The sequence below is a fragment of the Chrysochloris asiatica genome, unplaced genomic scaffold (assembly GCF_000296735.1).
Source record: "Chrysochloris asiatica unplaced genomic scaffold, ChrAsi1.0 scaffold00015, whole genome shotgun sequence".
NCBI lineage: Eukaryota > Metazoa > Chordata > Mammalia > Afrosoricida > Chrysochloridae > Chrysochloris > Chrysochloris asiatica.
In genome coordinates, this window is record NW_006408533.1 from 31,859,137 (window position 1) to 31,877,336 (window position 18,200).

General features: G+C 44.1%; 1 protein-coding gene across 1 annotated transcript in view; it reads right to left on the reverse strand.

Annotated features, from left to right (window-relative positions):
• Nucleotides 1-453: 453 nt before the first annotated feature.
• Nucleotides 454-18,200, reverse strand: part of LOXHD1 (lipoxygenase homology domains 1) — a 211,359-nt gene continuing 193,612 nt past the window's right edge. Inside the window, exons 37-40 of the mRNA XM_006835145.1 lie at nt 14,593-14,763; nt 11,271-11,403; nt 9,830-9,988; nt 454-955 (exon numbers count right to left, since the gene is read on the reverse strand). Coding sequence (XP_006835208.1) covers nt 475-955; nt 9,830-9,988; nt 11,271-11,403; nt 14,593-14,763 — 944 coding nt within the window. The 3' untranslated portion in view covers nt 454-474. The remainder of the gene's footprint in view (nt 956-9,829; nt 9,989-11,270; nt 11,404-14,592; nt 14,764-18,200) is intronic.

Genomic DNA, 18,200 nt, shown 5'->3' on the forward strand with positions numbered 1-18,200 from the left:
TAAGATTGGGGAAAAAAGAATGCATTTTTTAGTGAGTTCTTTCTAGGATGTGTTTGGTAATAATTTAATTAGCCCAGCTTTTTGGAAAAATGAAAGTGTTAATTAGTTTTTGCTTAAAATAGACCATCTTGATGACCTCTGCTCCTCCTGCCTCAGTCCCCTGGGTGAAGCCCCATTTTCCCATCCTCACTCTGCAGCAAGTCCCAGCCTGGCCACGCCAATGATTGGAGAAGTATACAGTCACCGATTATGACACAAGCTGATTCTGAGTCCTGTTGGTCCAGGTGACTTGGGGAGGAGGGGCAGGGTCCCATAAAGAGTCACCCGCAGTGATTTCTGCAGGACTTAGGAGTTGTCAGTGGCCTGCTGGTCCACAGTGTCATAACCTGCCCCTTTGGTCCCCAGTACCAGCTCTGGGGGGAAAGGTCTGCTGGAAACCAAGGCTAAGGGCAGGAAGATGTGGTCAGGAGCTTCTCAGACAGAAGGGAAAAGTTCTCTCCAGGTGAGCCCATCCCCCCGCTTCTTGTCCAGCCACTGACCACAGTTGAAGATGGTGGCCACGCCGGTGCTGGTGTTGGTGACCTCCAGTTTCTCCACCAGCCAGCCCGAGTAGTAGCCACTGCTGTCATGCTCCAACCTCACCTTGCGAAGCTCGCCCAGCTCCAAAGTCTCCAGGAAGAAGCGATCTGTGCTGCCCCGCTCAAAGAGGTTGCGCATTTTCTGCTTCAGCTCTCGTTTGCCTGTGTCCCCATTGGCCCCGAAGATAGTCACAAAAACGTTGGCATCAGTGCCCGCCCCCAGTTCATAGCCTGTCGTCACAATGATCTCATACTTAACGGGCACGAGGTTCTGGATCTTGCTGGTGAAGCTCTCTGTCACCTTGGTGACCTCAAATACCTTGAAGTACTTCCTTTTCCTCTTGAGTGGGATGAGGGTGTCACAGTTAAAGAAATACCTGCATTCGAGGGAAAGGAAAGGGAGAGGACTCAGAGAACACCAGCCATAGGCCACAACCCTCCACTAGGTCCCCTGGTCATCCATAGATGATTCCTTCTCCAGGCAACTGGGAATTGGGGCTAGAAATATCTGCATTAAGCTGTGAATCTGGGATTTTATTTATCTCAAACTGCACAATGAAGTGGAACCTCCACCCATGGTGGACAGGCTTCAGTGGAGTTTCCAGATAAAGACAGACTAGGAAGAAGGAAAGCAGATAACTTTTCAATGGTTAGCCACTGAAAACCTTCTGAATAACAGTGAAACACTAGCTGACATGAGCCTCTCAGCTTGGAAGGCACTCAAAATATGACTGATGCAGAGCTGCCTTCTCAAAGTAGAATTGACCTTAATGATGTGGATGGAGCAAAGCTTTTGGAACCTTCATTTGCTGACGGGGCACAACTCAGAATGAAAAGAAACAGCTGCAAACATCCATTAATAATCAGAATATGGAATGTACCAAGTATGAATCTGTGAAAATCAGAAGTCATCAAAAATGAAATAGAATGCATAAAGATTGTTACTCTAGGCATTAATGAACTGAAATGGATGGTATTAACCATTTTGAATCAGACAATCATATGGTTTACAATGCTAGGAGTGACAAATTGAAGAGTTACATTCATCATCAGGAAGAACATTTCAAGATCCATCTTGAAGTACAATATTATCTGTGATATCATATCCATATGCCTATGAGGAAGACCACAAGCTCAGAAACTTTATACAGGGTCGTTAACAGTCAGAACCTATTCAAAGAAACTTAATAACAACACATGAGAGACCAGTTAATACCACCATTATTCAAATTTACTCGCCAACCACTGAAGCCAATGACAATGAAATTGAAAAATTATCTCAACTTCTTCTGACTGAAATTGATCAAACATGCAATCAATATGCATTGATAATTACTGGTGTTTGGAATATGAGTGTTTGAAACAAAGAGGTGGAGGTCAAATGATAGAATTCTGAAAGATCAATGACTTACTCCTTGCAAATACCTTTTTGCAACAACATGAATGGTGACATTGTTGTTGTTAAGTGCCATCGAGTCGATTATATACACAGGAATCAAATTGGCTACATCTATAGGAAGAGACAGAGAAGCTCAGTATCATCAGCGAAGACAAGACCAGGGGCCCACTGTCGAACAGACCACCAATTGCTCATAAATGAGTTCAGGCTGAAGTGAAGAAAATTAAAACAAGTCCATGAGAGCCCACACATGACCTTAAGTATATTCCATCTGAATTTAGAGAAAATCTTAAGAACAGATTTGATGCATTAGACACTTACAACTGAAGATCAGAACATCATCTATGAAGAAAACAAAAGGTCATTAAAAAGACAGGAAAGAAAAGACCAAAATGAATGTCAGAAAAGACTCTTGCTCATAGAGAAGCTAAAGTGACTGGAAGAAATGATGAAGTAAAAGAGTTGAAGAAAAAGTTTCAAAGAGCAGTTCAAGAAGACAAAGTAAAGTAGTATAATGAAAGTTCTAGAGCTAGAAAACCATAAGAGAAGAACATGTTCAGGGTTTCTCAAGCTGAAAGAACTGGAGGAAAATCCTAGCCTCTGGTTACAATATTAAAAGATTCCATAAGCAAAATAAGGAGCTCTGGTAGCATAGTGGTTTGGGCTACTGACCTCAAGGTCGGCAGTTCGAAAATACCAATGGTTCTGCGGGAGAAAGATGAGGTGCTTTGCTCTTGTAAAGATTTACAGCTTCGGAAACCCTGTTCAGGGTCACTATGAGTCGGAACCGACTCCAAGGTACTTAACAACAACAACAACATAGGCAAAATATTGAATGACACAAGAAGCATCAAAGAAGATGGAAGGAATACACAGCCATTGTACCAAAAGACTGGGTCATTGTTCAACCCTTCAAGAAGTAGCACTCCAGGCATGTAAACTTGCTGGTGACCACCTTGGTCTATTGGTGAGTGGAAGAGAGGGAAAGGCAGCAATGAAGAAATGGGCTGAGTTCAACCACGTTCTGTAGACTCCCGTTGACCTGGAGATGGGAGAGAGAAGAGGAAGGGCTGGTTGGTCCAAAGTATGGTGAGACCTTGGCATTCCTGAGCCCATGGACAAGGACATAGCCACGGAGAACTAAAGCTGAGAGTGAAGCATCCAGCAGATATGAAGTGAGGGGAGATGCACAAGAATGTTCAAACTTGCAGATAGTACCCATTTGACCTAGCCTTGATAATCAGAAATCAACTAGAGGAAGATAAACAATTTTTGATAAAGGAAATGAGGGTAAATTGCTACAGTTTAATGAACTTGATCTATACTTACGGATGTAGTAACTCAAAATACCAACAGAAAGGGAAGGAGTCTTCACATCAAGTATCAATTCTATCCCCTCTGTATACTGGGTTGAAAGGGACAGGCAACTTAGACATTGGCTACCTAAAATGAGGGGCGATAAAGGCACAGAAGTGACTGGCTTACATATTTTCAAGAGGGAGCTTAATTTAAGAGTGTGTGGGGAAAGGTAGACTCCCCATTGAATAGTTTCATCTTGTCTAGATGGGCCTGGTGAAAAGAGATGGGGATAAGATTCTTATGATTCAATAGTGAGTAATTGTTACCATGACTAATTACAATCATCTCATCTATAAAGGTAGAAGTTTTGTAACAAAAATGGGGGAGTAGTTAATCTTACATTCCAGGAACAGAGAACCATAGGACCAATAAGGGAGAAGAGCACAAGCGTAGTGCAGGACCCTATCCAGAGGAGCAGCAACACCAGAGATTGAGGCAGAGATGAGGACATGGAATGAGAGAGAGAGCAGCTGAGGACTCTAGACTCATGGAAAGAGGAAGACTGAGTGCTGGTGGCCAGGAGGCAGGAGGACAGAACGTGCCCTTTGGTTGTTTAAATTTTTATATATCCCTGAGTGTTTTTGTGTACATCCCCCATTCCACCCCCCAAAAAAACCTAGAGGGAATGGAAACAAATACTGTTGAATGATGATGCACAGAGGAAATTGTAATCATGCAATGAATCGATGAGTGTAAACCTGATGTTCTCCCATGTAAACTATCACTCAATTCACAATAATAATAATGAAAAAAGTAATCACATAACAAACAAACAAACAAAAATAAGTAGTGTTCCACAAGAAAAAGATGTGACAATCTGCTTCCATAAAAATACTTAAAAAAAAACCACAACCTTGGAAACCCCATGGGGCAATTAACTTTGTCCTATAGGATCACTGAGTTGGAATCTACTTGACTGCAGCAGTATAATATCTTTTCCAATACAACTCTTTTCCCATTGTGTCACTTGAAAATTTGGATTGTTGCTGTTGTTGTTAACTGCCGTTGAGTTGGCTCCTGACTCATGGTGACCCCATGCACAACAGGATTGGACAATATTACCCATAGGGTTTTCATTGGCTGATTTTCAAAAGTAGATTACTAGGCCTTTCATCCAATGAATTGCTTATACACACCATAATTTCCTAGAAGTGGATATACCTGCATACTTTCCTTTTGAATTCTTCACAATTTATTCCCTTATATATATGCCCACTGATTTACATAGCCTTGGTGTGGCGCTGTAAGATAAGCACTGGACAGCTAACCGCAAGGTTGGCAGTTCAAACCCACCAGTCACTCCTTGAAAACCCTATACAGGATTGCTATGAGTCAGAACAGACTTGACAGCACTTAACAATAACAACAACAACAACATGTAACTAACTACACAAACATAATCATATACTTGTTTTTCTTAATGCACTTTTGCTATTTTCCTATTTGCTTGGCTCTGTCTCCCTTTTTCTTTCTCATTCCCATTCTAGCATCCACCCTCACCTCAGATAACCTCAGCTCAGTTAAGAGCTGAGGAAACATGCTACCAAATGCCCAACCATGCACAGACCCACATATGCATGGACAAATGGAGGATACCAGCATCTGTATTACAAAAATGGCATAATATAATACAGGTTTTATGCTTTGTTGTGTGTGTGTGTTTTCATCTTGCTTGTCTCACTCAACAATACTTCCTGAGAATTGCTCCAAGTCATCTGGTACATATTTAATCCATCATTTTTAATGTATAGGAAAATATTCCCTATGTTGCTCTAAAGATCTGTTTTCTAATGGACATAATTATGAAATCACCAAAATGTGGGAGTCAGCGAGTTTGTGGAGTCAAGATTCTAGCTGTGGAAGGACATATTTCTATTTCCAGCAGTAACCACCTGGGGTTAGCAAGTCAGTGCTTATCCCAAAACGCCATATCAGGACTCCATATATGTTGTTGTTGTTAAGTACCGTCAAATTGGTTCTGACTCATAGAGACCCTGTATGGGGTTTCCAAGAAGTGGCTGGTGAGTTTGAATGGACGACCTTGCAGTTCAAGCCTATGTTGTAGTCCAGTGCTTATATTACAGCCACACACACACACACACACACGTATATATACATTAAAGACATGCAGATGATCAAACTTCTGTGAACAATGTATGTGAGATAATAGAAAAATGTCAGAGAGAAAGGTACCACCAACGTGCCCATGGTGGCCACGTTTTATGAGTTAGGGCTTCAGGAAATTTTCACTTTCTTTTATAATTTCATAATTATTAAATTTTTTATGATTATATATTTTATGTGTTATTGGGATGGCAATAAAACTGTTTTTAGGATAAAAAGAAACAAAAGTCTCTCTTGTATCCTTCCACAGAAATTATCAAGCTATTCATAAACACACTGCAAAGTAGGAGTCAGCATTGAAAAGGGGTAAACCGTAAAGACTTGAGATTATTGTGTTTATAAGAAACTGAGATTACATTCATTTGTAATTCATGGAAATTAAAAATTATGGACTGCAAACCACAAGGTCTGTGGTTCAAACTCACCAGCCACTCAGCAGGAGAAGGATAAGGCTTTCAGTCCCCTCAAAGATTTAAACCCTATACAGGGTTGCTATGAGTTAGAACTGACTCGATGGCACTTAACATGGTTGGAAAGAAATTATGGATTCATGTGCAATACTATGGATGTGATTTTTATAATGACAGAATACAAGTTACAGAATTGTTGTTGTTGTTAAGTGCTGTCGAGTCGGTTCCGACCCATAGGGTTTCCAAGGAGCAGTTGGGAGCTTGAACTACCGACCTTGCAGTTCAAACAGCTTTGCAGTCTGGTGCATTAACCCACAGCGCCACACCAGGACTCCAGTTACAGAATGGTGCTATGTAAATTACTATAACAATTAAACACATCTGCAAAGTGCCCTTTCTAGATGAAGGCATCTCATTTTGGGGGTGTGTGGGGGTATTGAAACCCTGTGCAAGCAGGCAGGGGCAGCATGGAATAGGACTTCTGAGACTGGGACTCCCTTCTGTCCTGTCCCATTCTAAGACTCTAGAGAGCACTAGCTCTCCTCCCCCAAAAGGGGAGGCTGCGGCACATAGCAGTGATGGGCTATTGCAGAAGGCCACACAACAGCTCGAGTGTCTAGGGTCTCACTGCAGGAAGAGCTCCACCCTGTACATGCCACTTCCTGTCCTCTAGACCCTGAGGCATGCTGGGAAAAGACACTTCTCTTGGGAAGGGCTGCTTGTTTCCTCTGATTGAGAAATCCTATACCTCAGCTCCAGAGTTAATGGTGGGAAGCTCAGTACTGGTCCTTCGCCTCTGCGCCTCCTGAGGCTGGGTGGACTAGGTGGTACTGAGACCTTTGTTGCATCTCTCTCATCGTCAATGTCCATTTAAAGAGATATCAAGTTGTGGTTATTTAATTTAATATTTTACTTATATATCCTTTAATTTAGCTTGATGTTAATTATATATATATATCCTCTACCCACTGCCATCAAATTGATTCGGACTCACAGTGACCCCATAGAACAGAGTAGAACTGCCCCACAGGGTGTCCAAAACTGTGCATCTTTCTGAGGTAGACCATCACATCTTTCTCAGAAAAGCAGCTGATGGCTTCAAACCGCTGATCTTTTGGTTAGCATCCAAGCATTTTAATCACTATTCCACCAAGACTCATATTCTGGTGTTAGAGAAGAATATTGAAAATACCATGGCCTGTCAGAAGAACAAACCAATCTGCCTTGAAAGAAGTGCAGCCAGAATACACCTTAGAAGTGAAGATGGCGAGATTTAATCTCACTTTGGACATGTGCTCCAAGGGACTAATTCCCAAAGAAGGACATCATGCTTGGCAAAGTACATGGTGGTGGTGTGCCGTGGAGTTGGTTCCGACTCACAACAACTCTGTACAGGGTTTCCGAGGCTGCAAATCTTTAAGGGAGCAGAAAGCCTCATCTTTTTCTGGTGGAACAGCTGGTAGTTTTGAACTGCTGACCTTGAGGTTAGCAGCCCGACTTGTAATTATTACACTACCAGAGCTCCTTCTGGCAAAGTAGAGGGTCAGTGAAAAAGAGGAAGACCTTCAGTGAGATGGATTGATGCAGTGGCTGCAACAAGGGGCTCAAAATGATTATGAGACTGGCTCAGGACCAGGCAGCACTGTGTTCTGATGTCCTATGAGTCAGGCAGCTCCACAGGAGAAAGATGAAGCTTTCTGTTCACACAAAAGATTGAAAGCCTCTGAAACCCCATACAGGAATGCTATGAGTCAGAACCACTCCATGGCACTTAACAACAATAGTATACATATCTGGAATCCTGGTGTGGCACTGTGGGATAAAGGGCTGGATTGCAAGTTTGGTTTGAACTGCAAGGTTGGTTGTTCAAACCCACCAGGCACCAACCTTACAGTTCAAATGGATCTTGAGGTTCAATGCATTATCCTGTAGTGCCACACCAAGACTCTCTCTCTCCATATGTATACAAAATTTATATTTATATATATATAAAACAAACATTGGATTGGTTGGAAGTTCAAACCCACCAGCCGCTCCTTGGAAACCCTATACAGAGTTAATGTGAACTGGAACCTACTTGACGATACTTCATGACACTTAGCAACATATATGTATATGTTGTAAAGCTATCCTTATAGTTTAAACTGACCATGTGGTCCAGTGCATTATCCTGCACCAAGACTCCATATGTAGAAAATTTTATTTGGCTTAAAATGACAGAAATGTCTTGCCTCACAGTTCTGAAGGCCAGAAGTCCAAAATCAGCATGATTGGATAGAAACAAAGTCTGAGCCAGGCTGCGTGCCCTCTCCGGGTTCTAGGGGAGAATTTATTTCTTACCCCTTCTGGCTTCTAAGCACTGCATTCCCCCCCTCACCCCAAGTCTCTGCCTTCCTGGTTGCACTGCCATCTCTCCTTTTGAGTGTGCAAACTCCTATCCTGCTTCCCTCTCTCTCTGTTTTTCTTTTTAACAAATTTTGGTGGAAAGTCCAGTGGGCCTCAAAAAGTGCATGGAAAAATGCAATGAAAACATAATGGAAAATTTCCACAAACTTTTTGAAGACATGTCTGCATACACAGAAATGCACCATTCCAACACAATGTCTATACACACAACTCAACCTTCAAGTTGTACAACCATTCTTGTCCTCCTTCTTCAAGTTGTTGCACCACCATTGACTTAAAACTCATTGCCCCATGAGCTTCTCATGTAACCTTTGAAGCAATTTTCATTCCATATAATGTTATTTTTACATTGTATCTTACAGTGAATTTTCCTTTGATCTGTTGATGAGTTTTGAGGAGAGCAGCATCCCTGGCATTCGTTCGTTGGGAGAAGCGCTGGCCTGGCCCAGGCTTGCTGGGAAGTGGTGTCTCTGGCCACTCTTTCCAAACAGCCAGGTCCAGCACCTCAACAGGGTGCATTGTACCAGGGACTGGTTTTACTCTTATAGAGAACTGATAATGTTGCAGCCTGAGGAGGCAGTTCTGAGGTAGAACCCCTCCTACCAATTCCCAAAGTTGGGGGGAGTCAAGTCTGGGAGCCTGCAGGTTAACAGGTGGCACATGGACTCATAAGGGCCAGAGCCTACAGCTGAGGGACCACACCTGACCCGATGACAGGAGGTTGCTGCTTTGGGGTGACGCATTGCCCAGCTCCATTGCCTCTTGGGGGAAGGTTACAGGTGTGTTTTGTGCGAGGGGTAGAAATGACCTTGGCTAGTCCTTGAGGGACATGGTAGGTGCAGGCTGGCAGGGTTCAGGGGTGGATGCCCCAGGTACAGAGCAGAGCAGGTGGCCTGCCATCCTCTGTGCTCACTCACTCCCGGACCTCGCTGCCCCAAGGCAAGGCTGCCCACACTCCCCTCTCCTCACCTGCTTTGGCTTTTTCTCAGTGTCTTTCCTGCCTTCCAGAATCAAAGAGGGTTTAATTAGACAAATGGATGGTGGTGGCTATGTTGCCGAGGTAACAAAGACCCTTAATCCTCCAGAAAGCCCCTGATAGGGAAATGCAAAGCCCCGGGTCTTGGGAACTTAGAAGCAGGTGGGCTTTGGGGATTACCTTGGCTTGTCTCTAGTCTCTGTTCTGCCCACACTATGGCCTCAGAAACAGCAGGGTTGAACCCATATTTCTTTGTCATTATAGAATGATGGGAGGGCAATTCCTTGTGGTTTGGCCCTGTCCAGCTTTTTCAGAGTCCTCCAAGGAAGCATCTTTGCGTTAAAAGGCTGGCAGCACCAAGGTCATCTGATCTAGTCCCCTGCCTCTGGGAGTCAGCCTATCATTAAGGTAACTCCAGAGCCAGTACACCTGCCTTCTCTCTTACTGTCTTGTAAGTCTCCTAATGGAATCACCTTGGTCTCAAAGAGGACAGCCTCCCTGAACCCTGCCATCTTGTCCATGGTCCAGACTCAGTTCCTCCCGGGCTGAAGGTGGTGCTGGGGGGCATAGTACATACACGTTGCCATTCTCCATCTCGGTGATGGTGATGGTCTTGACATGCCAGACCAGCTCTCTCTTGGGGATGAACCGATCTTCCCTGGTAAGGTGGCCCACACAGAGGGAGGTGATGTCCCCCAGGTAGACGCTGTCAAACTCGAACGTGTCTGTGGTCCCTCTGCAGAAAACGGATGAGGTCCATGAGCTGCCCATGCCTACTGAAGTCAGTGTGCATTTACTGAGTGCCTACTGCAATCTCGAACTTGGGCTCAAGAACAGGGATAGCATGGTCAGCAAGACCTGAGGTCAGTCCTTGAGTATTTTGATCTAATTCTGGAACAAGATCATCACGGTAATTAAAAAGCCTGACCAGTTTCCTGATCCCAGCACCAGTGTATGGTCAGTCCACTGCAGGATGGAATTGGATCCTGGGCATTAAGCTAAGGAGGGCAGCAGAATTCAGAAAACAGAGAGAGGAGCAGAGGGAAGAGTTTCCTGATGTGGAAGTGTTATGGTAAAGGCCTGGAGATAGGAAAGTGTGATGTGGATGTGTGGGGGGCATGGGACAGATGCTGAGTCGGGTGGAGTTTAGGTTCAGGTGAAGAAAATGGTAATGGAGCAGATAGTGGGGTCTAGGCAGTCTGTGGTGAGCCTTAAGTGCCTGTCTAAGGCAGCCAGAGGTTTGTGGACGGCACAACCAGTTTGGGTCGACTGCTAACTTAACGGGTAGACGTTGGGACCCACCCCATAATAAAGGAATAGAGGGTTGACAAGCTGCTTCTATTAAGATTCCAGCCAAGAAAACCCTGTGGAGTTGTCCTAGTGTGTAATGTTTAGGGGTGCCATTATAATTGACTCAGTGTCAACGGGTTTGGGGTTGTTTTTTGTTGCTGGTGTTCTTGTCTTTTTCCTTTAAGTAGTCTAGACATTCACCTTGATGTAGAAGGACTATGGGTCAAAGCGAGGTTAGAGTGGGATGGAGACTTTACATAAGCAATTCTGGAGTGTGCAGGGAGATTAAATGGACAGCAGAGGCAGCGTGGAGGTGAAGGACATGAGATTACCCAGAGAATATCAGGAAGACCAAGGCAGGCAAGTAGAGGTCCTTTATCCAAGACCCAATTTTGATTTTCCTGTAAGCATCTTAGAGGTTCTCGCTTCTCTCTAACCAGGACTTGAATCTATGCTGCTTTGTATTAATTCTTCTACAATTTTATCAGTAAACATGTGACTTCTCAACTACTCTGGGAGCTCCTTGTCTCTCTGTGATGGGCACAAAATTCTTGGTAAGGTCCCTGCTCATGGCAGGCTCACATGGGATGGCAGTTCCTCCCCATAAATCACCTGTCTCACTCCAAGGATCAGCACACAGTAGGAACTCACTAAGTGTTGATTAGAGCCATTTGTGTACCTTAGCCACCCCACCCACCACCACTGTCCAGTAGGCACCCGCTTCCTACTTCCTAAAGGCCCGCTGCCTAGATGAGTTTTCCACAAGAAACTCTTTGGATCGGTTCTTCCTCCCCTCCAAAATCAGCCAGACGTTCTCCCTGGTTTCGCCTCCGTTGCCCGTTTCTATGACGATCTCGTAGGCTGTAATGGAGGAGGTGGTAAAAGATTAGCAGAGAGGAAGTAGCCCCCCACCACCAGGGTGAGAGCTCCAGGTCCCTCTAGGTCTCTCAGACCATAGTCTGAGGCACTAAACTAGAACCTGCCTTCATGTTGGGGCTAATTGAGTAATGATTCCCATTTTATTTATAGTCACAGCCTTTTTGCTGGGCAAACATGGGGCTTCTGCCCACCACCCGCCTCTAGGAAAAGGAAGTTGGGAGGAGCATTTGAGAAATGTTGGGGCCTCTCTCTCATGGACAAAGAGGCCCTGGATGCAAAACAGACTCTTCAAACAGGGAGGAGAGGCAGTGGCCAGTGACCGGCCCTAAACTTGAGGAGAGACTTGAACTCCTCTAACACATGGTCCCCTGCCGGCTTGGTTTCAGTTCTTACCCTTGTGTCACACTTAATGAATGTCACAGCAACTTTCTCCCCACAGCTCAGTCAGGTGTCTCAGGTGAAGTGAGTGCCCAAACTGGGGCTAAAACTCAGGCTCTAGTCCCAGACACAAATCCTAACTATGCCATTTGAAGCAATGCAGTAACCTGGCAACAAAGAGCCTAAGTATCTTGGAGTGAGAGGAATAATCTGGACCCCAGTCACCTCCTAGAACTTTCTCTCCAGCTCACTCCAACCACCCGCCTCTTTGATGTGCCTTAGGGCCTCAGCAAAGACCGTTCTGAAATGCTTTCCTGTCTGCCTCTTCCATATTGGCTTGACTCGCCCCATCATCTTTTTTGAGTCTTTGTTCAAATGTCCCCCTCCCCAGGAAGTCTACCCTAAAGACCTTAATTAAAATGGCAATCTGTTTCCACACACACCCCTGTCACCACACTCCTGGTTTGCCTTACCTGGCTCTATTAGTTTCTTTTGTCTTTCCCACCTACCACCTTCTAACACTACTGATTTATCATCTAGCTTACTGCTCATTGTTTACCTTCCCCTCCCTTTGGAATGTGAGCTCCATGTGCTTTGTTTTGTTCACTGGTATAATAACCAGAAGACACCTCTAGTAGACCCTCACTAGATATTTGCAAGGTCAGTGGGTGTAAGAGTGGGTGGATCTCAGGAAACTTTGAGGAAAGTTAAGTATGGAAGGGTGTGTGTCTTCACAGCTGAGTGCTCAGAAATGCCTCTGGGGCCTCAGACACTAGAAAGTTCTTGCTCCAGGGGCAGGGCTTTCTTTTACTGATGCGTCCCTGAAATCCAGAATGGGGCCTGGCACTTCGGAGGTGCTCAGCGGGTATTTGTTATATGGTTCAACAAAGGCCGTGGAGGTTTGGGGTGTTTGGCTCAGACTACATTTGTGTCTGTGTCTGTGGCTGTCTCCAGGTGAAGTCTTCATTAGGGGACACAGGTGAGGTTACCTGTCCCCTACAGGCAACCCAGAAGGTGCTCTTTTGCCCTCTGCAGATTCCTTGTGATGACGGATCCATCCAGGCTGTCCCTGGGCTCTATGCCCGTCCTCCCCTCTCCGGTACAAGCACATCCTTCCGGGAATAACACAAGGGATACCTCCCCTCTGCAATCTCTCTGCCAACCCAAATCCCACAGGTGTTAGCAACTGCTTGGCAGGAAATCTGTGAAGGAGGCTCAGTGATTCACAAACAAATCTCTCCTCCCCTGAACACCGACGGCCTGTGGCATCTGTTGCTCACCCTTACCATTTGTGTGAGGGTTGAAGCTTCCTATTGAGTTAAAGGGCTTAAGCTTCTCTCTGCAAATAGATTGGAAACCTCTCAGAAATGACTGTATCTTCTTCCATTTGCTGAGCACTGATTAATTAAATACATACAAAGTCCCAGAACCTACAGTGCCTCTCACCTCTGTGCAACTGGCACATTTACTAAGCAGTGTACATACCCCTAACATCCAAAATAAAGCTGGGAACCCAAGGACTCCTAACGAATGCAGTTATAGAAAATTCTCCTCAACAAGGGCAGGAATTCCCCTGCAGTAAACTTCACAGAGTGGTACTTGGTCTTGTATAAATGCTCCATGTACATTAGTGTTCACCACTCAGAAAGCAAATGATTTTATCTAATTTAGATGGTGTGGAAGAGATGGGTGTCTTTCCACGCAGGACCCATGATTCCCTTCCATGGTGTAGAAAGCACCTGTCAGACAGGCACTACATTTCCCAGCTGCCCTTGGCTCTAGTTGGAGTCACATAATTTTTACCAAAGAAATGTGAGTTAATATGTTAGGAAGGGAGTATGCCCTCTTTTCCCTTCTGCAAGAAACTTGGAAGCTACATGTTGAAAATGGCAGAGACACACAATGGAAGGAGCTTGGGTTTCTGAGACACCGAATGAAAGCGCTCCCACCAACACCCACACTGGACTGTTGACTGCATGCATAAGAAACGAACTCACTTTTAAGTCACTGAGATTTGGGATTTACCTCTTACTTCGGCTAGTGTTACCTTAATAACTACGATTAGAAACCCTCTGCCTTTGATAAGCCTCTTTTGAGTTTATTGGACCCAGACACTGGCATCTGTATTCAAAAATACCTCCCTAGCCTTTAGGGTTGGTGTCCTGGTGTGGTGCTGTAGGATAAGCACTGGCCTGCTAATTGAACGGCCAGCAGCTCAAACCCACCAAGCACTCTTCAGAAACCCTATACAGGGTCATTAGAGTCAAAAGCAACTCAACATCATTTAATAACAGCAACGACAGTCTTTATGATTATCCATCTTAGGGATCACTTACTCTTTCCCCTGAGGGAAGTGTTCCCTGAAGAAGGGATCAAAGAAGAAGTGATTGATGTAGACGCTGGCTTGCCCTGCAAATTCTATGTCCAGAAAGAGTTGTATTGACAGCCAGTGTCACATGCACTGATTGGAAAGAGTCCTTCATCCCAAACTGCACAGGCCAGCCAAACTTCCGGAGTAGTTTTTCTTGCTATGTAATTAGTCCTTGTGAGTCAGGGCCATGAGCTGGCCTCAGTACCTTGGCAGTTCCAGGTTCATTAAACAACATCTAAAGTGTTTACTTTTGCACCTCCCCAGTACTATTTCCTTGTTTGAGCATTTCCCTCACCATTCTAACTGTCTCTTCTAGGCTATTCCAACACTTTCTCCCCACTCCCCCTGAGCTGATGCCCATTTAACTCTGAAGACTCAGTTCAGGCACCACGGCTGAACGGGACCTGTAGGTCACCACTTACTGGTCTCCTCCAGCTGGTCCTGGATCTCATTGTTGGCACAGGCGAAGTCACGCACCGTCTGCCTGTCACCCTCACTCCTGGAGAGCCAGCAGTCACACTGGAAGTGGAAGGTCTCATCACGGGAGTTGTCCTTCACATCGACATAGTTCAGGTGCCAGCCAGGAAATAGTCCTGTGGGAAAGATGTTGTGGGGACTGGAAGCTGAACAACCTTCCTCCTCCCCTTTCGGATCTTCACTCCAATCCACTAGCTGTATGACTCTGGACAGGTTCTGTCTTCTCTGGGCCTAGGGGTCCTGGTTGATGAAATGTGGGCATTGGATCAGATGGTTTAGGAAGGCTCCTTGAGATCAGAGGATGTAATTCTCAAGTGTCCCAAGCTTTATTTTAGGAAAAAGAAACTCTGAACCAGTGTGGGGCCCAAATATTTCCAGTCCAGAGGTGGCAGACTAAATGCGAGCCACATTGACTGCCCAGTGCTCCCTGGTGTGGCACTGTAGAATAAGCACTGGACCCCAAGGTTGCTGGGGTCAATGCGCTGGACTGCAATGTCACTTTGAGCTGCAACGTCAGCGGTTCAAGCTCACCAGCCGCTCCTCGGAAACCCTACGTAGGGTCACTACGGGTTGGAACCAACTTGATGGCACTTAACAACAACAAAAAACAACTTAATTCTTTGGTAATGTAAGACTTATGGAGATATTTCTTAATTAAAAGTTTAGAAATTCTCTCAGGGTAATAGTTTCAGGGACTCATTGAGCCTCCATGACTCCAGAAAGCATTTTAAACTCTGTTCTGCATTCCCCCTCTCAATAAGGATTCTTCTGTAGATTTTTTTTACCAAAATGTTGGCTAATGTAGCCAGGCACCCTCCAGGTTTTCTGAACTCATGGCAAAGGGGCAATTATTTATGGAAACCATTAGCCACACATTTCGTTTTCTCCTCCTATTCCTCACTCTCCTTTGTCTGGAGCTCCATGCAAATAGAGACCAAACTTTTAAGACCCTTGCACTATGCAATGAATTCGAAGGTAAAGAAGCACTACACACGACATTAGGCCGATTAACTGGGATGTACAATGAAACCATGACCCTAAAACTCCAAACCAAGGAACCAAATCCACAAGCAACCTCAGCAGCTACACTGTTTGTTGTTGTCAGCTCTGACTCATAGCGACCCTGTATAAGGTTTCCAGGGAACAGCTGGTGAGTTTGAACCACCAACCTTGTGGCTCAAAGTGACCTTGTGGTCCAGTGCTTAGCCTAGAGCACCACACCACAACTGATACATATGTATGTATATATATCACAACTTCGATCAATTCAGCTATTGACAGCAATTACATTAATAAGCAGTACAACTCTACCCTTAATCATTGTGGTTTTTCCATCACCATAAACTGAAAGTCTCATGACTTCTTGATTGTGTCATAGAGATATGAACCCAGACAGTGCTCAATAAACCTAGAACTGATACATTGATTTTACCTTCTAAAATGAACTGTCAAGTTTTTATTCCACTGCAAACCCTTCAAAATTCTACTTAGGTAGAAAGGTAATTAGCTTCACTAAAACAACTTCTTCCACCAAAATAACCTTTGGCAAGCTGAGGATCCATCTGGAAATCCAAATTTCTTGTACAAAATCAACTGATTCTTTGAAGAGACATACGGAAACAACACTGAGCCCAAGCTCTAAAAGTAGACAAGAATCTACCTATTATCTTTCCACAAACAATTTCATGTGTACACCGTTAAAGCTGCTGCCCCAGGTGACATTTTGGGAATTGACAATATGGATGCCTACTTCACCAAATCCACAAAAATGACCGTATTTACAATAGCCTCAGTTTTATCACTTGTCCAACGTGGAGTTTCAAACAGATGATTTCTGAGATTCTTTACCATTCTATGAATCTATATTATTGAAGAGAAAACCTATAATTTGTTTTGTGGTAAACACGTCTTCATCTCACCAGAGTTTTCATTTTAGAGGACGCAAGAAGTAGACAAGATAAATTAGGAAATAAACACACTGTGTTATAATTTATTCAGCATTGTAAAAGCTAGCTGGGAAATTGAAAATTAAGGGGCAGAATTAATCATTTATCTTGCTTTTCCTCTATGAACTATATTCATGATAATCAGATAGCCCAAGGGTCATTTTTTTTTTTTTACAGAGGAATTCTAGTTAATAAGTGTGTAAGAAATGACAGAATTAGAAAATCACCATTTGTAATCCCTAGTTGATCCTCACTGGATGAAGCTATTAGATAAAGAGGTGAGAGGGAACTTTGCAATGGAGTCATCAGGCTGACAGCCCTGGTATTCACTATTTACCATTAGCCTCAAGTGGAGCTTCTGTGATGTAATGGGAAACAGACAGGTTTCGCTGTAAAGCAGTCCTTTTACCACCTACGAAGGGAGTCCTGGTATGACGCTATAGGACATACCAGTGACTCTACAAGAGAGAAATGAGGCTGTCTGCCCCCGACACTCTATATAGAGTGCTATGAGTCTAGATTTACTCAATGGCAGTGAATGTAGGTTTTGGTTATACTAACTTTAAGTCCTGATGTGGCGCTGTGTGCTAATGCGTCAGACTGCAAAGCCTTTTGAACTGCAAGGTCGATGGTTCAAACTCACCAGCTGCTCCTTGGAAACCCTATACAGGGTCGCTATGGGTCGGAACTGACTCGATGGCACTTAACAACAACAACAACCTTTAAGTAGTCTTGCCAAAGAAAGTTGGACCTGAATCTAATGAAGTCTTAGAGTGACTGACTCCCGGGGTATCAGTGTGGATGGTATGCTTGTCAAACTGTTTGTGGAAACCAACCTCCAGTTAACGGGAAATAAAGAAACAGTGACACCAAGAAGATGCAAACTGACAAATCCAGAATATAAAGTCTACTGATCAGCTGGCCCAACTCCTTCAGCACATCAATGACATGACAAACAAAGGGAACAGAAACTATTTTTTATTAAAGGAGACAAATGCAGAATGTAGCCTTTGTTGGCATCCTGATCCAAACCAAACCAAAATATAAAAACTTTATTTACGGTATTGAGGAGATGTGTTTATGGTCTCAAGCTTGGATGATACAAAGAAATAAAATGTCCATTTTAGAAGGAGAAACATACAAAATAAGTTTATGAAGAAATGACATGAGGTTTAGAATTTGACTTTATATGCTCTGTTGTTGTTAAGTGCCGTTGAGCCAGTTCCAACTCATAGCGACCCTAGATAGGGTTTCCAAGGAGTGGCTGGTGAGCTTGAACCACCAACCTTGAGGTTCAAACCAACCTTGCATTCCAGCGCATTACCCATAGTGCCACACCAGGACTCCTTATATGCTCTAGAAACCAGAAATAAATTAAGGATAAAAAAGGGTAAAGTCATTGTGACAAGTCATGATAATTGCTGAATCTGGGTGGTGGGCATGGTTCCTTTCACTTTCGTGCATGTTTAAGATGTTTTAAAATACCTAGTAGGCAAGCAAGCAAACAAACAAAAAACAGGGAAGGTAGATTTGGGGAACAAGAAATTGCAACCTAATTTATATGGTATTTGTTCAGGAATCCCCATCTCTTTTGCTGAAGACACTTA